At 44.5% G+C, this 21,385-nt stretch overlaps 1 protein-coding gene across 1 annotated transcript in view; it reads right to left on the reverse strand.

Moving 5' to 3' along the window:
• TMC5 (transmembrane channel like 5) overlaps positions 1-21,385 on the reverse strand; it is a 757,208-nt gene that overhangs the window by 293,164 nt on the left and 442,659 nt on the right. Inside the window, exons 12-13 of the mRNA XM_086940869.1 lie at positions 13,526-13,683; positions 359-443 (exon numbers count right to left, since the gene is read on the reverse strand). Coding sequence (XP_086796995.1) covers positions 359-443; positions 13,526-13,683 — 243 coding nt within the window. The remainder of the gene's footprint in view (positions 1-358; positions 444-13,525; positions 13,684-21,385) is intronic.

Raw genomic sequence — 21,385 nt, forward strand, 5'->3', positions numbered from 1 at the left:
TACTAAATCAAGAATGCTATGCTTATTGTAATGGAGTATACCCCTCAAACATTGCTAGCCCTGACATTTCCAAAAAATTATGAAACACATTGCCTCCATTTTTAATGTTGATGAATTAGGAGAATAAATAACTTTTGGAACTTACTGAAGACTAATAGACTTATTCTTAGAACATCTTATTGAGTACATCCCACTTCAACATTATTTCTTTCTTCTTCTTTCAGCTGGTACTGGTGGAAATACACCAAGCAAGACACTAACAACTGAAAAGTGCTGTATTCTCTTTGCCACAGCTGCTGTTGCAAATTGTTCCGTGTGATATGTGCTGTAAATGGGAATTTTACAAGTGGAAATGTACCTTGGTTCGGTCAGTAGATTCAGCAACGACTTCCATCCAGTAGTAGCAGAGAACTCCAATTATTGAAATTTTGAGGAAGACATTTCTGCAATGAAGAAAATAATTTATCTTGACAATTTATCGACTACAGGCCCAAAGCGAAAAAATACAGTGATAAAGATTGCAAGGATCACTGTTAGCATGAGCTGAAAGCCATTTTGTACTTGGAAGCTATCTCGGTTAGCCATGTGCTTGCCATGTGCTTTCTCCCTCTTCCAGAGCATTGCACATGCTCAGAAAGGCCTATCTGATAGAATGCACCTGCTCCTAGTATAGAACTGACAGGCTATTCTTGCTGATGTAAGGAGAAATGTCTCTCCTCCCACTTTGTTGAGCAAGCAAATTTTGTTTAGCCATATTAGGCAGTAAGCATGCTGTTATGTGCCAGGACCTCCCCTTGGTTTTATGCTGACTATGTAACCTATGCATATATAAGGCCCCTGTTCTCTGTACTCCTTAGAATGCTTCCTACAGTGGCCTGAGGGTACTGTGTGACGTAGTCTCCCTCATCTGAGGTTAATAAAAATGTTGTTTTTATATTAAAGCTTCCGTGCCAATCTCTTCTTTGTTGGTTAAAAGGACCAGGTGTATCAGTGAGAACCCCTTAGGAGGTTTATATTTCTTCAACAGGGTATACAGTTGTAAAGATTGTGCAGGTGCCCTTTTTTGTTTTCTGCACACATTTTTCAATCTCTAACATAACAGACTTGGTTGTACTTTTCCACATTATCACATTAAATACTGTTGTACATGGGATGCACACGTACCTCCTGCACCCTGCACAATTCTGAAAAGTGCAGTGTGGTATGTCCTGCAAGGGTAGCGCACAGCTAAAATGCACTAATGCTGAAGTTGAAGCACATGTGGGACATTAAATCATGTTATGAAGGGCAGATCCCTCACACAAAAGCGTTACAGCCTCTGCAATGAAGAGAGCAAGCATGCACTACACACAGAGAAGCAGTATAGCAAACACAATAGCAACAAGATGGTGGGCCGCTGACCAGGTGAATTCCATGTCATGTTTAGAACCAGGGGCATAGCTTTCAATGGTGCAGCTGTTCCCGTGGCACCTGGGCCCAAGGTAGACAGTCCTAATGAACCCCAATTATTTCTCTATTTCACTAGTCAACAAGTGGTCATCTTTTTATGTGCAGTACTTCCCAAGGCCCTCTTGCTTCTCAACATTGTTGGAGCTTTGGGTGGTTGAGGGACTTTAGCGGAGGCGTATAGGAGTGGGGGGAGGAACCATATAGGGGGAGCTGTGAATATCAGCTTAAGCCCTGTGGATCTGAATGGATGGGTTCCTGCAGTGGTGAAACAACTGTCGCCTATGACCAAGTGGGAAGCAAAGGAGATAGAGAACTAAAAGAGTGAGGGATGAAAGTGGGTAGAGTTATCATGACTAAAGTCAGAATCAAATACATCCCTCAGTTTCAGCAGGAAGAAAATATGCGCGTAAAAGCATTACATATTGCCAGGTGTGTTTCATACATCATGAAAAAGTATGAATTGTGCAGGGTGGAGATGTCATCTGTATGATTTGTAATCGCCCCCTTAATATCCAGTTCTGGTAACACATGCAAACCTTCTCTTTTGAAAATCTCTGACAAAGATTCTGACATGAACCTTTGATTTGATGGTATCAGTGGTCTGAGCAGTAATCACAACAAGCATTATAAAAGCCAATAGCTTGTGCCATTGAAACATGCTGACTTTGCCTGTGCTTGTTTACCTTTGAAGATGGTCAATGTGAATAACCATACCTCTGCAATGGTCAACTGTAAATGTAATTTCTTAGATTTTAAGAAATCCCATGTAGAGATGGCCACTGTGTATGGGAGCACATTAGCGGTGGCCATCTTTGAAATTAATTTCTTCAAATATGAAAAAATATATATTCAAAGATGGCTGTCACGCATGCATGTACATGCACTAAAGGCCATCCTAGAATTGTTGAAACTAATTTTAAGATGACTGCTGTGAGGAAATTACCCTTTTTGCATGATCACTCTCATGTTTTGTGGATTGACGCTTCTGTTTTTTGTTCTGTGCACTGGGACCCAGCTAACGATGCCCCAGTGCATGTGCTCTGACCCCTTCAAATATATTAAAATTGGATACACATCTAATTTGCATTTTTAACTTACGTATAAATCCCTAGTAATATGGTACAGAGATTACCCAGCGCCGGTAATTTACAAGTCACAGGTGGACTGCAGCACATATTGTGCCACCATAAAGGGTGTTCAGTTTTAAATTCCTATTTCGACCTGGCAAAGCAAATCTTTTGCCAGGCTAAACCCTTCCTTTTAAATACTTATAATTAGCATCAAAGGTAGGCCCTAAATGCCCATAAGGCTGGCTCTCCTATAGGATAACACTGGGTTACAGTATAAGAACTTCCAATGCTTAAATTAATTTGGAAGCAGCTAGAAAAATGACTCATTTCAACAGTAATTTAAACTCCAACTTAATGGTCAATTCAGATTTTATAACTATTTTGGAATCATCATGTATGTAAAATTGTCATTTTCCTACCTAAACCAAATGGGCCTTTCTGCCAGTGTCCAGTGTCATGTGACCAATGATAGCTCCACTCTGCTGCGTTGAGGATTGCCCCCAGGCAAAAGACAAAGGACTTGGATATGGGGGAGGTGTTTTACTTCCTTGGGCACAATGGCCTGGTGTCAGGTCTCATGCCTCATGTTCTATATACTGAAACAGGATATAGGCCTTTTGGTTTTTGATGCATGTCTTGTTTAAGTATACTCTCTCTTTTGAGATGATCCCTTAAAATACACAGGTACAGACATACTGTGCATTGATCCACGCTCCCTTTCTTGTTAAACATGGCCTCCTCAGAACAAGCCCTCGCATGGCTTACTGTTCCTGACCTTGTAACTACGTCCTTTTTTAGGTCGAAGCCTGCATTGCAGGGCATGCCCTGCTGCAGGCAAAGAGATATTGTGAGCAGGGGAATTCAGTATGGCGTGAAGCCACGCCCCTTTTTCCATTGGCAGGCCTCTAGAAACGGAGGCCTGCCATTGGAAAAAGCTCCTGTTTAGCAGATTTGTCTGCTCTGGATCCCGCCTCTCGAGGACTCCATGACCTGCCTTACGGTAGCACGACAATATTTTTAGAAATATCGCCTTGGCAACCATGAGGCAGGTCAGGGAGTCCTGGAGGGGCGGGATTCAGTATCCTGTTTCCTCGGCGGTGCAGCTCGCTCAGCGTCACAATATCGAGCATCCTGTGCATTCCAGAGCGTGCCACGACCAGCAGAGTGAAAATTCGGTAGACTGCTTGAATGCCATTTCGTTAGGACCGGGAAGGGCGAGAGGCATCGTATACTGGAACGCACCTATACCTGCGCAGAGAAATATAGGCTGTAAATTAGGTAAGAAAACAATAACAGTGTAGGGATGCGTGTCTTCACTTTTTACAACCGATGAACAATATTAAGTATCTAAATTGTCTAACACGTTTATTTATTGACTCCATTGTACAATCTATTTTACTCTTTAAAGTTTTCTACTCGCTTGTGGCCTGGAACCCAAGTCGAATATATATATTTCAAGATGTCTACTGACGTACCCACTCCCCTCTGACCCACATTGGCTGGTTACTACGATGCCATATACACGATGAAGGCCCCCACGCTGCGCTACGGTAGTTCCTCTGCGTGCTGACGTTCAGCGTACTACGTCGATCGTACTGTAGGATCCGGATTTTGCACTTGTGTCGAAGACTGAAGATGTACGGGCGGGCCAACAGTAGCGGGTCTCAAGGAGGGTAAGAGTAGGGCGTATTGACACGAGAAGTCCGAGGCAGGGAATAGAACCCCCTGCGGCGCTAGGGAGAGTGTCCCAGGTCCGTGACCTGATTGAGCCATACCGGAGTCGGTGTTCACAAGGGTCCAAACAACCGCCATAACGGAAGGCAAGCCCACGATGAGTTGGAGGAGTTTTGCGGTTGTGGTGTTGACTGAGAGGGTCGGTCCTGTGTGGGCAAATGAGATGTGTTGAAGATAATGTATCTGTGATTCCAGCAGAAGGGTGGTGGTGTGCACGAGAGGGTCGTTTGAGAGTGGCCTAGTGGGTAATGTACGTGTCTTGGGAGCGGTTGTGGTTTAACTGTAGGTGCGATGACGGAAAAGACCCTAATAGCAACCTTGAACATCCAAACCCCATAGTATTTATTTTGTAAGAGCTCACATTGTGTTTGTGCAAGTTTGATGCTAACATTCAAGATATATTTCATTTGTGGAATGTTTTTGTTGTTGTTTGGAAGATGTATTATCTTACAAACAATGAGGAGGGAAAGAAAAGCTGTGATCTTTTCGGCTTCCAATACTTAGTACTAAAAATCAAAATGGTCCTGTATAACAAGGGTCTTGGTTGTGTTGGTACCGTCATAAAAACTCTCATATACGTACACAGAAGCAGTATTAGAAATTACTGTGTCCCGGTCTTTGGAACGCAGGGAGACATTATGCCCATGAGTAACTAGTTGCTCGAAATGGGTTCTTGTCGATTGTAGCACAAAGGAAAAGGAGCCTAATTTATTGACTCGGACAAGCATTCTTACACTATTGTTTTCTCCGGTTGGGGTACATTTTTATTTGACTGATCGCCATACCGTTGAGGGCTATTTGCATATGTAAGTATAAATATCTATTTCAGTGTTTAAAAATTCTGGAAGTGGGGACTTCCCTAGTTGACAAATGGCTCTCGTAATTCTGAACCTGGCCCTTGTGCAGCACACATGTCGAATTCCTTCATACCCATACACTTTTCAAACAATGTTTTCCGAAAGCTAGCACCAGATTTTGTCAATATTTCTTAAATCAGATCCCTCCATATTTGTCAAACGGCCCCAATGTATGTTTCTTGTTCTTGTAGGTTTTATTTGGAAGTAACATTTCGTATAGAAATGTAACAAATGAACAGGAACCGGTACATATAGATTCAGACTGCTATGTTGTTAAGAAACAATGTTTGGATATTGCGATATTAGCTATAGCTCTGTCGGTCAAAACTAGGATTACCTGTGTAAAGGTAAGCTGCAGCTAGTTGGTCAGAAATTGCAGCTTCCAAAATGTCACAGAAAATAGAAAGGCTGGTGACGAGACAAAATCCTGTATGGGTGAAGGCAACATGTTCTAACTGGTGGCCTTATATTGGATCTTTATTGTCAAGGGAGAGTATCTTTTAACTTTTGTAACAATTCAATTGCAATCGAATACTTATACTTTCCACCTTAATCCTCTGGCACACTCAAAACAGCTGGGCATTATATGACTCTGTCATGCTTTGTGTCCTGTGTGACTTGGCGGTAGTCATGCAACCCCAAGTGTTAAGGTGCAGGCAGAAGGGCAACGCAAGCCAGCCTCATCTCTACACGTATAATGTATTTTATTGTATTGCAACGTTTGTATAGCGTTTACGTACCCCCTATGTAGGGGCATTGGGGTGCTTGCCTACATGGATAGCACACTACACTGTTGTAGGGTGTGTGGTTGAAAAGATGTTTTTGTTTTGATCCTGTGTGGGGAAGTTTTTCCAGGTTGTGTGCGAGGACTATCAATGTGCTGTTATATTATGGGACAATTCTCTTGGCAGTGTGATGGATTAAGAAGGAGATGAGATAAGCCCACCATTTAGGTTTTTTAGGTATGGCCTGTCAATGCACTTGCGCATTGAGCTTGCGAGAATATAGGGGCTTAACGAGAGCTTAACCATCGGGCGATTTCATGCTGTGCCCGTGAAAAGCAAGCTCAATGCGCAAGCGCATTGACCTGAAAAGCGCGTGCACATGAAAGCCAGCCATCTGCCGCCAGCAGCTTCACTTGAAAGGGATCATTTCGTACTTTTCACGGCTGTGTCGCATTTCTCCTCCCCCCTCCCCCTCAGAAATGCCCTCCGTCTCATTTTGTGCTGCCAAAAGCTTGTTTTTCATGCTTGCCCTCGCACTCTCCCCGCATTAGCCTCTTGATACAGGCATTTCTCCTCCCCTAATTATTCACGGCCGGCCGGCCGTACTTTCACTTTCACGGCCGCCAGGCCGTGTCTCTCGTTTCTCCTCCCCCTTCCCCCCTCCCCACAGCAATGCCAAGAGCTGGCTTGTTATGCATGGAGAGATTAAGTGATTTTCCCAGATTCACAGGATCTTGACCCTCCCGCCGTGACTCAAACTCTGTTCCCCGGCTTCAAAAGCGACCGCTCTAGCCGTTATGCCACATCCTGTCTTGGCGGCCGTGTCTCTCATTTCCCCTCCCCTCCCCACAGCAATGCCAAGAGCATGTTATGCTAGCACATATGGCCGTCCTTTTGCCCCCACCCTCCATACAAGTGCATGTGTTTGAACTCAGTCTCCTGTGTTTTTTCTTCACTTTAATATAACGCAAACTCGGCTTGATGGTATCGGAGCGCTTTACATGATGAGCCAGTTGCAGTGCACACAGACAGATTCATTTTTTTTATGCATGGAGAGATTAAGGGATTTGCCCAGATTCACAGGATCTTGACCCTCCCGCCGAGACTGGCTTGTTATGCATGGTGAGATTAAGTGATTTTCCCAGATTCACAGGATCTTGACCCTCCCGCCGAGACTCAAACTCTGTTCCCCAGCTTCAAAAGCGACCGCTCTAGCAGTTATGCCACATCCTGTCTTGGCGGCCGTGTCTCGCATTTCCCCTCCCCCTCCCCACAGCAATGCCAAGAGCATACTTTGACTGTGGGTAATTATTTCTGTCCTCTGGCACGACGCTGCAAACCCTACAGTTGTCCAACACAGGATATTGTTTTATGTTTATAAACATTGGAACTGCACCGCCTATGATCCCATTTTAATAGCGAATATGTTTGAAATAACGAAAGACGGCAGACACAACATTAAGCTCGGGTGCTGGACGCATTTTTTCAGCACCACCACAGCATCGCTCAGCACCCCCACATTAGCACTCAGCACCACCACATCACCAATCAGCACCACAACAGCATCACTCAGCACCACCACAGCATCACTCAGCACTACCACAGCACCACTCAGTACCACCACAGCACCACTCAGCGCCACCACAGAACTACCACAGCATCACTCAGCACCACCACGCACCACCACAGCATCACTCAGCAACACCACAGCATCACTCAGCACCACCCCAGCATCACTCAGCACCACTCACCATCACCACATCATCACTCAGCATCACTTAGCACCACCACAGCACCACTCAGCATCACCACATCATCACTCAGCGCTACCCCAGCATCACTCAGCACCACCACATTATCACTCAGCACCACCACATTATCACTCAGCGCCACCCCAGCATCACTCAGTGCCACCCCAGCATCACTCAGCACCACCACAGCATCACTCAGCGCAACCACAGCATCACTCAGCGCAACCACAGCATCACTCTGCACAACCACAGCATCACTCTGCGCAACCACAGCATCACTCTGCGCAACCACAGCATCACTTAGCGCAACCACAGCATCACTCAGCACCACCACTGCATCACTGGTTCAAATATGTTCTTTCAATGTTTCAAGCTGTTTTCAAGCTTTCAAGCTTTATTACAAATCACAAAAAGATGTTAATATTTCACTTCTGTTCTTGGATTTTCGTCACAATAAAAAACACCGAACATAATCTTCACAAAAGTTATTTACAAAAGTTTAAGCTATTGCCATTACAAATTAAATAAATTATTTAAGTATTAATTATTTAAAAAAACTAAAAGCCATTGTTATTTGTGATATCAATACATCTAAGTCACGTAAATACAAAACATGTTGCATTACAAATGCTATAGGTGTCACATTTGCGAAAGTATAACCATTGACATTGTAAATGACAGACCTATTAATTTAGCTATTTTAAAACAACACATAAATAAAAAAAATGTCATTTATAAGACCAATAGCTCAAACTTTACTAATGAGAGACCTATTGCATTTCCAATTCTTGTTTTCTACACCGCCCGGAATTCGTCTATTGCTTAGAGAAGACGAAACATTGTATCACGTCTCAGTTTCAAGTGCTGAATTACCCAACCGCGTTCCTTCTATATACGCGAGCGGCGTAAACCTCCAAATCACCGTGACCATCGAACGTAAACTATAATCCCTCCATAGTTCGGTCCCGGCTTTCCCGCTTCCTCTCAGCTGTGATGGATGCTACGACCATTTGCACTGCATCAGTTAAGGAATTCCCTCACTCCTCTCACCGTCATCGGTGTCTTTCACCTATTCCGGCGCTGCAACCTTCCTCGTTGTCCTTCCTGCTGGTATACACCCTTCCTCTTACCGCTACCACTGCTCTACCGCTCCAGACTCTGCCGAGTGGTGTGTGCATTGTTATTACATGTTAAATATCACAGACTACATAGGCAACACATCTTTACAAGTGCCTCATTTGCAAAGGTAGAGTGGTCTGCCTTTAAATGAAGAAATGTGAACATTGCTGAGATATTGTCGTTTTGTGAATGAGAACTAATTTTGACCCATTTTAAATACTGCCTCATTTTCTACGAGGAATCCTGTTCCTGAAAGCTAATGGTGAGTGATGTTAACTCCTTATATTTTTCAATTTAAATGATTGGGAGTGTGATAGCTGGTAAGTGGCTTTGTGTTCTTATTCAGGACATACATTAAATCTGTTATATGGTGTTTCTAAATTAATTATACCAAGTACTAATAGGTCTCCCTGTTCCCTTTCAGCCCTCATCATTTCCCGCTCTCCTTCCCTGGTCTAACCTGTTTCTCGTGTAGGGGGAAGAGTGGTGGTCACTTTATGAATTCTTCCCCATATCTCCTCTGGGATAGTGATCTGTGAATGAGTGTTTATCTGTTATTCATTAAGACACTATTTTTTGGGAGTGCAGAACTCCTTTTTGCTCCTGTGGAATCTAACCAGATACAGGTTAGTGAGGGGGCCCTGTGCATGTCACCTGGGGATTGTGCCCAGCCTCTTCCTGCACTTTAAAGGATGCTTCCCTGTCACTGGCAGATGCGGGTCACACCTGAGCCTACCTCCTCTATTGTCCTCCTAGCCAGCTAGGCCCCAAACCCCACCGGGAGGGGAGCTGCCCTCAGGACCAGTTTTGAGTGGCAAAACGGGGAGGGTTTGCTCATTTCCATGTTCACACATCTAGAGTGGGCGCAGGAGCTCTACAAAAGGAAGGAAAAGCCCTGCCATTTTGGTTTCAGGTAGAGAGGTGCACTGTGGGATTGTTTACAGTAGTGCACACAGGAATCCCTGCAAAGGGGAGTAGGGTTACGCCTAGGAACATTTCCCCTATTGATTAGGGAAGGGCCAGTAGTTACCCTCACCCACAGGCATAAACCTAACTCACCTGGGCATCCTGTTCAGAACAGTACTGGACCTATGGAAGACAGAAAATGACTTGCTCCTGATGTTGCAACCTGAGAGGAGAAGCCTACAGGGGTGCAAAAGGTGCAAGAAGCCCACTTTCCTGTAAGAGCACAAGCAACCAGCTCTAACTAGACATGTCCTGTACCTTGCTGGGGGCTTCTGATGGAGTGAGGCATGACCCCAAAGTACTATTCCTGAGGTCTTGGAATCTTCAGCTATTGTCAGAGTGTACTCCTCCTGCCCAAACCTAAAACCTAGACATTAGAAGGATAGTGGCATTAGTACTTGTAGAGGACAACCATCTACCCCAACTAATAATCCCCTTCCACACAGTACTCACCAAAGATCCGAACTGCTCTAAGAAATGTGTATGCCATGTAGCTCTGCTTTGAAGCTAGTGATTTCTGTATTTCCTTGTTTGAATGTATAACTTGTTAAATCTAACCGACCAACTGCCTGTGATCACTTCCAAGGAAAGAGATAAGTGAAGGCCACCAGGCCAGAAAACAATGTTGCACAGGGAAAAATGGTGGCAGTGAAATATAAATCTAAAGTAAGGTTGTAACCTTGTTGGTGTAACACAGCTATGCTTTGTGAAGAACCCCGGAGTAAATGGTCTACCAATGGCCATTTGGAAATATTCTACACCTGCTTGTCTCCCTATTAGGTAACTAAGACTATTGGCAACTGTAATTGAAAAATAACAGTAAATATATTTTATTAAAACCCAATGAAAGAATCCAAAGCTAGAAAAAATAGTTACAATAAAGATGGCCTGAGCATTGGGCCTGGCCCTTTTTTGAAGGGTTCCCCCAGATTCTTACATTTTCTTGCTTAACCCATTTTTGTTGGCATTGGGATAAGACCAGTACTGGGTTCTATGTTGATCCACCATCCCAGGAGGTGCTGCTCACCAGTGTTACTTGGAAGAGCCTGTGGTTCGGGCAGAACTGGTGTGAGAAGAGGCTGTTGCATGTAGAAAGGATGCAGGATTGCAGCTCTGACTGAAAGTGGTTGTCTATTAATAATGTTCAGCACCAGCTCCAGGACATAAGAACCCCTCCTGGCAACCTAGTTTATTAACTACCCCCACTATCTGTTCACCAGGAGCCCAGAGGAAGAGTTGTCACCTTCATCTACTGTTGAAGGTGTGCCTTCTCTATTCCTAACCCTGACCATGCTGCGTGTCAACCTATGTGGACATTCCAGCTGTCTCAGTGAACTGGAGGATTTCCTAGACTTAGCCTACTAACTTGGGGACTTTCAGAAGTAGCCACAGCAGGTTGCCTCAAATCCAGAACCAATGACTCCATCTTTCTAGTTTCAGAGTTATACACATTTGAGCTCTCCTCCCCAACCCCATAACGTACATTGTATCCAGCTCTGTCCTCTGCCCAGGCATAGAATTTCTCACCTGCAACTAGTAGTTGTCAAGCTGCAGGTCATTTAATTCTTTCTGACAACCTACGAGGGTGCTCTGGTGTACTGGCTAATATGGGCCATCACCCTCCCTTTAAATCTTTTTTCTAGCACTTAGCATGTAAGTATAATAATGTTTTGGGTAATATCTCTGCCCAGGAAGATACTAGAGACTACTGGTGATCTACTTTGGTTTATTTGCAATGTATTTTTCTTATGTGGATTAAAGCTATAAGTAAAGCACTGAATGGGCAACCAGTTATTATAGTGTCATGCTATGTTCAGAGTGTCCATGAGTATCCATACCTACAATGCATCTTCGAGTAAGCAATTGACTGCTCTGCCACACTACCCTAGGAAAGTCAGGTGCCAAAGGGCGCCACTTGGTCATTCAGTATTGGGGTCCAACGGTACAGTGACCACTGAACATCAATGGTAAATTACTGAGGTAATAGAAATTTTCAGGTAGCTAATGTGTCCCCCACTCGCACCCTATCCATGCACCCATGTTCCTTGTATGTTGTGTAACTTCTGTTCCGTACATGCTAGAAAGACGCATATGCATTTGCGTCCATCCTTAACATGTCAGTTACCCATTCCTGCAAGAAAATCCCGTTAATTAGGCTTCTAGGCCTATGGTGCCAACGTCTTTACATAGTGCACTTTTGAATCTCGCACACGTTTTCTCCATGTTTCCTGGCCCAGTCGAGCTAGGCCCTTAAACGAGGCCCGAGTCTCATCTCTCCTGTCTCCGAAAGCTGTATGCATCCCTGACCCCTGCCTTACTTCCTGCCAGCGAAGCGGTGCCCGGCTCGGCCTGCTTGCCTGCCAAAATCGTATTTTGCCTACAGTTATCTGCTCAGCCTCCTCGAAAACACATTCCAGTCTAGTGAAATAGGTAAACATATTCCCGGCTGCAGAGCAAAGGGCCCGGCCTTCCTGTCCTCCTTGCAAGTGATTTACTGAATCCGTTACCATGGTAGGCCCATGGCCCCGCACATTGCACCAAGACACGTATGCACACACTAGCATTCAGTATTGAACGGCCTTTGCACTAAAGACCTTTTACTTCAGACACTAAATCCTCCAAACATGAGATACCAGATATGTTATAGGTACAGGTTGCCCTGACATTCCAGACTCCAGTCTCCTCTACTAGTGCTAAAGTCAAAGCCCCCAGTTCTCCCCAGTTCCACGTCATGCTCAGTTGCGCGCGCATTCAGGTCATAGTTTTCTGCTGATCCTGCAAACTTTCTCTATGCATCCACCCACATTTGACGTTTTTTGTGACGTTTCTCTGACATGTACAGTGCACGCCCATGTGTACGCCTTTTTACACGCCTCCTGTTACGCACATGTGTTCTTACCTCACTCTTTTCACCTGTTACGCCTACTGTATTGGTTTCAATCGAACTGTTTTACTATATATAATGTGTAATGCTAATAAAACGTTGAATGTCCCTTCCTGAACCTTAGTGGTGATGGAACATGATATCCGATCCTCGAGGATCCTTCATTAAAGCCCGTATGACTCAGATCCCACGGACTCTGCCTCTCATTTGAATGAGCTGTCTTTTATAATTAATTATATGGAAAAATGATACGGTAAAATTAATTTACCACATTACTCCAATTGTCACAACGGAAGTCTAATAATGACTGACTTGTATGTGTAATCAATGGGGAGGGGGCCATAATGTTGTTCCTTGGGCTCAGTAGGTCTGTTTTGTCTTCCCTGTTGAATAGATTAAACCACTCAGTTTGGTAAAACCTTTCTGCCAGTAGGTAATGTTAGTTATAAAATTAAACACTTCTTTCACTTTCTATCTATTTTTGTGATCTATATACTAAACAGGCCTGTGAGAGCAGGGAATACATTGAATGTGAACGGTATGTGCCCATCAACATTGGGGAGGAATTCAACGGAAATGTTATGTGAACTGAATGTGAGTGATATCATCGAAGTGTCAGAAGAGTTTGCTCCAATCATTGCCTCTTGAAAGTACAAGATGTAGCTAGGGATTTGAGTAGACATAAGAGTTCCTAAGGGGAAAATATGAATGAATTGATAGCCATTGAAAAATATATATGAAATGTTGGCTACACTTGGGAGAGCATAGATGAGTAATCACTCTACATATTCAATTGACACTAAGGGTGATCTAACTCTACTGGAAAAAGTGTGGTTTGTGGTGGAGAAGATTGTGAAACCACCACACATTAACTGAAAAACAGGCAGTTGAAATACTTTAATCAAGCTCCTGGCTTGTTCACTCATGCCCGTGCACATACATACAACAAAGAAACAATATGATACTGTACCTAAGAATGAGGACGTAGGCCTCATGGCGAGGGTACTTAAATTTTTCTACAAGTCCAAATAATGAGTAGATGAATGGCATGATGAGATTTATGATAGCTACCACAACTGGAAGAACTAATGTTGTAGCTTGAAGGTCAAGTTCACTTTTGCTTGCAGCCTAAAATCATATAAAAAAGAGAAGATTTCTCATTACACATACCATTCATTACAAGCAACTGTAATGTGAAATGCTATGATGGTGTAACTCTGACTACAATTTGTGATTGCATGTTTGAATAGAGAAAATAATGATGAAGTAAAACACAATATCGAACACCACAACAAAAGACCAACCCCATTTATTAAGGAAACATCGGATCCATCTGTGTTTATTAGTGTTGCCGTGACTGCACCAAATAGCACTGCAGATCATTATGTCATCACAATGGGAGACTATCCCTTACCTGATTAGAAGCAGTATAATGTATGCATTAAGCATTATGATTACCTGTTGTGTGATCAGTGGAAACACTAAGCAGGTGTTTAGCAGAAGTGGTTCTTGTTGGTTGGCAATGGCACCTGAACATAGCTAATCTGGTTTCAAGCTGTCGGCAGAAGTGCCTAGGACTACACTGTGACCTACTTTTCCTACAAATGATATTCTATGACTCTTTAAACCTTTATCGAAAGGATCATTGCAGAAAGCAAATTACCCTGACGGCCGGCTCATTTACATTTCAACACAGTGGTGTAACAGTATGACAATGATCAACATGAGTCAAAATCATTGTACATTGACCCTACCTCATCAGACAGGAAAGATTGTCTTATAATTTATGTAGAGTTTTGAAAGTACAGATGTTCAATCAGACTGTCAAAAGCCACAGCACATTCAGAGGGGGAGGAAGCAGAAGATGAAGGTATCTGATTCAATCAATCAATAAGGGGTTGGTAAAGTGCAGCTACTCACCTGCTAGGGTCTCAAGGCGCTAGGGGGTAAGGGGGTTGCTCCGTTGAGTCCTGAGTTAATCTGAAGAGCCAGGTCTTGAGGTCCTTCCTGAACAGGAGGTGTAGGGGGAGGTCGCTTCAGGGCTTGGCTGTGAGATGGGAGAAGGACTTTCTTCCTGCTCTGGTCTTGTAGATGTGTGGGATGGTGGCCAGAGAGAGGTCAGCTGATCGTAGGTGTCTCATGGGTGCGAAGAAGGAGGGGCGCTTGTTCAGGTATGATGGTCGGATGTTGTGGAGGGTGTTGTATGCATGATTGAGGAGCTTGAAGGTTATTCTTCTTTCAATGGGGAGCCAGTGAAGATCGTGGAGGTGTTGGGTGATGTGGTTGTGACGGGATGTCTAGGATCAGTCTGGCTGCGGCGTTCTGGATGGTATTGAGTTTGCAAAGTAGTTTCTTGTTGATTCCGGCGTCAAGAGCGTTGCCCTAGTCCAGTCTGCTACTGATGAGGGCGTGCATGATCGTTTTTCTGGAATCGGATGGGATCCATCTGAATGTTCTTTTGAGTATACAGAGGGTGTTGACGCAGGCCATGGATACGGCTTTGATCTGGCGGTTTATTGTGAGCGATGAGTCTAGTCGTGCATAGTCTGTTGGGGTGGGGGTGGGGGTTCTGAGGGTGGGGGGCCACCAGGTGTCGTTTCACATGGAGGGGGTGAAGCCAAGGATAAGGACTTATGTTCTCTCTGAGATGAGTTTCAGGCATCTCTTCTTCATCCAGGTGACGATGACTTTCATCCCTTCTTGGAAGTTGTGCCTGGTGATGTTAGTAAGGGAGAGGATGAACTGGGTGTCGTCAGCATAGGAGACAATGTTGATCCTGTGGTTTCTGATGATGGTTTCAAGGGGGGCCATGTAGATGTTGAAGAGGGTGGGGCTGAGGGAGGATCCCTGGGGCACAATCTGGTCTCTGTTGTTTCTGAGAGGTAGGGCGGGAGTCTGACTCGCTGAGTTCTGCCTGTAAGAAATGAGCATGTCCAGTCAAGGGCCTTTCCGCTGATGCCGGCGTTGTGGAGTCTGGTGGCTAGTGTGCGTTGGGAGACGGTGTCGAAGGCATCTGAGAGGTCCAGGAGGATGAGAGCTGCTGTTTGGACCTGGTGCAGGAGGGAGCAGTTGCTGCCGGTAGCGGATGTCTAGGACGCTGTTGTCTTCGGTGAAGTTTGCTAGCTGGGTGTTGACTGCCCTTTCAATGACCTTACCTGTGAATGGAAGCAGGGAGACAACCCTGCGGTTCTTGAGGTCCGTCAGGTCTGCAGAAGGTTTCTGCAGGAGGAGGGTGACTTTGCCATTTTTCCAATCATCGGAAATGTGGCGGTTTGGAGGCAGCAGTTGATCGTCTGGTATTGTTCAGGTGCGATGGCCGTGGCTGCTCTGTGGAATATGTTGGGTGGGCAGGGGTCTGAGGGTGCGCGAGTGGTCTTTATGGTGAGCAGGGTCTGTTGGGTGGTGTGGCTGGGGGTGGGAGCTGGAGCGGTGCCAACTCCCTTCAACAGGTATAATTTGCATATTGGTCACCAATATTTTAAATACATATCACTTAATGCTGATGTCAAACCACTTTATGAAACCCTCAAAGACCTGATTCTTTTAATTGTTCTACTCACCTAATTTCAAGTTAGTCCATGCCTCCACTGGGAGTTAAAATCAGCCCTGGAAAATGTTTCTTACCAGCATTGAAATGAGCACGCACTTAAGAGGGTATAATTTTAGGTGATTCTGTAAGGGCGTTATTTTAGGAGGGGTAATTTTTGCGCACTTTCATAGCGACCTATACTTTGCCTCTTTCCTCTAAAGACCAGGGTCTCCCTGTGCCTCTCTCTGCCAGGGACCCAGGCTTTGGCGGGATTGCTTTCTCTGTTAGAGCTGAAGCTCCCCATTCACTCAAAGCCAGGTCTGACATGTAAGAAATCTGGGACCCCAGCCCCCTGGCAGGGTACAACGATGCAGTGCATCACGGGTGAGGGGGGGCAGAGGAGAGTGCATGGGATTTTCATGCCAAATTCTCTCCTCGAAACAGATGTGCTTCTTTGCAAACACGGAATGCAAGTATATCTCATTTTTCGGCAGGCCGTCATCACAGGGGCGTAACACAGGCCCCCGCAGTGCGGGAGTCCCCTGAGCTGCAGGGGGCCCCCTCATCACAATACTCAGGCCCAATAGCTCCAAGTTTAATCTGGAGCGGGGACCCCTCCATGTGCGTGGCAGGGGACCCCCCTCAACTTTGATTACGACATTGCGCAATCATGTCTATATACTTATTGGCTCTGAAACGGAAGCACGTTAGAAAGACTACAAGAGGAGGGTTGTCATTAACCGCACCCCTTTAGACTTTGACAATGCTTGTATGATATGCATGAGGCTCCTTCTTAACAGAGCCAGTGCCATGTATTTCCCCTCCATAATATTACATTTTATTTAGCGCTCCGTACACACTTCTAGTTTTTCACAGTGCTCTAACTGTGGAAGTTGGGATTCGACCTTTTGTTTCTTTTTTATTTCCTTTTGTCCCTTTCTTATTATCCTGATCCTCCCTTCCCCCTCTGTGTACATGTTCTAGATTCTTGAGTCATATTCAGGAGACCTGTGACTGTCACCATTTTTTCTTGCTTATCCACCGCTGTACTGCCCTTCATCTCTGCGTTTTTCGGGATATGTCTTTTCGAGAGGCGAACATGGTACACTTTTGCTCACCTAATACAATTATTTCTTACTTACTTGTCAGAAGCCTTGTGACCGTTTAAAATGTATGGACTTATTTGTACTTTTGCACATGGCTGTGCAGCACTAGTGATGTCACTGCACATGTACATGTATTTATTGTTTCCCTTTTGCACAGGACAGGGCTGGTGTCAGGGCATTAAGCTCTTTCAAGCAAAATGGGCCCAAGATCCCTCGTGAGCTGCCACATATGTTTGGGGGAGAGGGGGAGAGACAGGGGAGGCGGGGTGGTTGGAGCCTCCATCTCAAAGTCCAGGCTGGCTTGCAGCTTTCACGCTATGCTTTATTTCCCACTCCTCGTGATCACAATCTTCCTTTATATAGGGGGTTGTTGATTGTGTACTTTGCCCTTTTTATTTTTGAAGCTATTTTACGTCATGGTATTGGTAATTGCTCCTGGAAGAGAGGGCTCTCCCAGAACTGACGTGAAATGGGCCACCCTTTATCCTTAACAGGCGTGTTATTTATTTGTTAGGTGCCCTGCGTCACTATTAGATGGGTTGGATATTAGCAGGTTAAGGGAGGGCATGTGAGCTCATGCAAATGTTTGGTGGCATTTATATATGTCAGAGTAGGTAGTGTTAAGTTGCAGGGGTATCTCTTTCCAATAAAGGTGAGGTTTATATCTTTTAAGTGGGTTGTGGGCCATTTGATGAAAGTCAATGGTAATTTAGGCAAACATAAGCGTGTGTTAGGGAAAGCTATGCTCAGAGTAAAGATTCATGCAGAGGATGGAAAGGAAGGTGAGAGTCATTTGGAAGGAGAAAGAAGAGCTGACACTCAGAAGTGTTTGTTTATGGCCTGAAAATGGCTTGCACCCTACGTAAAGTGATTTGATGTAAACAGGGACTTGCAAATGCAAGAAATAAAATGCAGGCCATGCATCAAGACATAAACAAAAACACCAGGCCTCATCAGAGACGGTTTAAGGCATTGACAAAGTGGGCTCAGCTGGCCCAGGGCCCCAGAATTTCATGGGTCCCCGTATAGAGCCAACTCTGCTCTGCAGAGATTCTTGCCCTGATGACATTGAATAATTCTTAAACAAACTGTTTTAAATACAATTTTCCTTTAATTTATTTTGAATGTAGGTGGTGTGAGAGGCTATTATGGGCATTTTTCAGAGAAATGCTGTGTTTGTTTCATGCAACATCCATATAAAAAAATTCTTTTAAATCAAAACAGGACCTCACATGTGAGAAATTTAAGGTCTTCACAGAGATTATTTGCAGTAATATTAGTGAGCATCATTGATGTTAAAACTAGAATGTAACAATTGCTTTATTAACCTTCTTGCTTTCTCAAATATGCTTGAAATTGCACCATTTGCCCGCTCTTTTTTTCAACATTTTCTCGGGGGAGATCCACCCAAACATCCCTTTTGGCTGTCAGGCTCGCTCGCTGTGCGCGCTCGCCACTAGCCACTCATCAAAAACTTTTACACCCCACCACTTTCACGTCTCACCAGCAGCCACTGGAGTGAAAGAAATAATGGGACCTCTTGATAGTGCAGATTAAATAAAGGGCAGAAGTAGAGATTGAGGAGAAGGACATTTTTTAAAACACTGAAAAGGCTACAACAGACTTAACAACAATTAGAAAATGAAAGTAGAAAGTTTAAGTATATTTCATAATTCGACTTTATCCCAGTGGAAAAGAAAGGCAGATAAAGGGAGAAAGAGAATGAGTCAGATTTGAAAAGAATAACGAAGGGAGAAAGGACGAATAAAAAAAGAATCTGCAAAAGTGAGTTAAAGAGACAGGGTCCCGATTTTTTTTTTAATAATCTTTATTTATCTTATACTCAACACAACATATAGCTGTAAAAAATACGACATCGTTAAGTACATATTGTAGTACTAGGGTGCCGTTTGGCTGGTCCTGTAAGATGTCCTTGGTGGTCAGTATTGCAGTGCTAAGTGGTAGCACCTTTAACCACATTTTCATGAGAACAGATTTGTAGCGGTGGCTAAATGTGACCGAAATATTTTGTGTTGCATTTTTTGTGATGCGATGTTTTGTTTTTTAGTACCAGTATATTTTCTACTGCATTACTGTAGTTCGTTGATTTTTTTTATTGTGTTTCATGCTGTTTTGCCTCTTTGTTGTATTGTGTACTGTTATGTTTATGTTGTTTTTGTAATTTTGCTTTTAGTTTTGGTACTGGTTTGTGATCTGTGATTACTTTATAGATGTCAAAAACTTTTGCTATATTTACAGTGAAAAGCAGCACCTTCCTTTAAAGCTCCAGTGACAAACATTTACCACCGCCTAAGTAGTAATATAATCCTGTTCCAGTTCTTCAACTATTTAAGGCACCTGTTGACTTTAAACTGTGGCAGAGACTCTGTTTGCATTTGCACTTCTAGCGTTAACTTTATAAGATTTGGCCACAAAAGTGTGGGGCAGATTAAGAAAGAGAAATGAGGGGGAATCAAGACTAGGCAGAGTTGGTATTCGGTAAACTTTTAAGGAAAACTTTGGAACCCTATATATATTACATTATTTTATTTTTACAAATAAAGAAATGGATGTTAATAATCAGAAAATTAATTGTATTGGCTTGTAGATTGTATAAAGTTGCTATATTTCTTGACTTTTTCGCTGCCCAAAATGAAACACTTGATTAAAGCAGGATGTGAAGTAAAGTCAAGTAATTTATGTATGCTTCTTTTGGATACATAACTAAGGCCTCTCATTATTCACCTGTTCTCTCCTTTTTACGTTAATCCACCTGCATTGTAAACTAAGCTATGTTACATGCGGGAACAGGTATGTATGTAAACAGTGTGTTTTTGTGGGTTTTGAAACAGGCTCCTTGTATATAGAAATCGCACCAATCCTGTTTAACGGGATCTGTCTGCTGGCATGCTTCATTGTCATGCATGCAAATGCTTTCAGTGCAAACATGTGTTGCCTATTATTTACCACTGTGCTCTGTCCAGCGTCTATCCAGAACAATTACGTCTTCACGCAGGGCCGGAAAAACTTGTTTTAGGTCGCGCTGGTGTAAGCAGTGCGAAGCGCTGTTGGTCCAGCGAAGACCTTGTTGTTATCCACTTGCTGGGAATGTGGGACAAGGGATGGGCATGCGCAGGGCCGTGGGCGATTTCAGCATGTCTGCGCGCACGTACAGGCCCGCGCTGTGCACATCTCCTGTCCCAGTTCCAGAGCAAGTGAGCCTCCTGCAAGCAATCACACATGCACACACAGACACACTCGCACACAGACACACGCGCATACACACACACGCGCACCTCCGCACCCCACTCGCACACACAGACACACACGCGTGCATACACACACACGCGCACACACACCCCCACCCCACCCCCCTCAAGGGCTCTTTCCTCGCTGCTCTGCTACAGGCTCCGTCACCCCGCCGCATCACCTAGCACACGCTCTCTGCGAGAGGGCTCCATGCCTCCATCACACGGGCTACAACACGTGGGGCTCCCTCAGCTCACGGGAGCCCCGGACACTGCTGCGCGCTCCAAGCCCCAGGCAAAATTGGCTGCATGCATGCGCAGGTGTGTGTTCCTGTGAGGTTGCGCGCTTTCACTTTCCTTACCCCCTTTGGCTAAACCCATCTGCTGGTCCTGCCTCTAAGGAACACTCATCTCCACCCTAAGTGCTCCAAGCTTCTCAACAAAGACCCACAAGCTTGTTTTCTAACCAGTCGCGTGATTTATAGGGAAGTACTGGTATTAGGTTACCTGCATCAGTGCTCACTTATTTTAAGTTGGATAAAGTCGAAAACAGAAGAGAGGCAGTCTCGGTTATTTAGCATCTTCTGTCGGGAGGAGGAGGTGAGACTGATGTTCGGAAAGCTTCTGGTTGTTTTTGGAGACTTCACTTGCAGAAGAGTGCGAGCAGGGAAATGGAGCCCCTAGATTAGGGGCAGAGTGGGAGATTACGGGTCAGGGCAGTGAGCTGTCAGACGAGGCTGCTGAAGGGAGTGCGAGAGTCAGTTTGTTGGGCTGGGGCAGAGGAGGAGGTCTAAAGCTTGATGGGGAGTGGAGGGGGTTGGCAGGCGGGGGACAGCAGTAGCAAATGATGGAGTCACTGAGTTAAGAGAACACCAAAAAGGCAAGTTTTAAAATGATTGAATTAGTGACTGGTCCAAGGAATGTGTGAATCTCAGGAGATATGGAAC

Source organism: Lissotriton vulgaris, chromosome 10 (assembly GCF_964263255.1).
Source record: "Lissotriton vulgaris chromosome 10, aLisVul1.2, whole genome shotgun sequence".
Taxonomy (NCBI): domain Eukaryota; kingdom Metazoa; phylum Chordata; class Amphibia; order Caudata; family Salamandridae; genus Lissotriton; species Lissotriton vulgaris.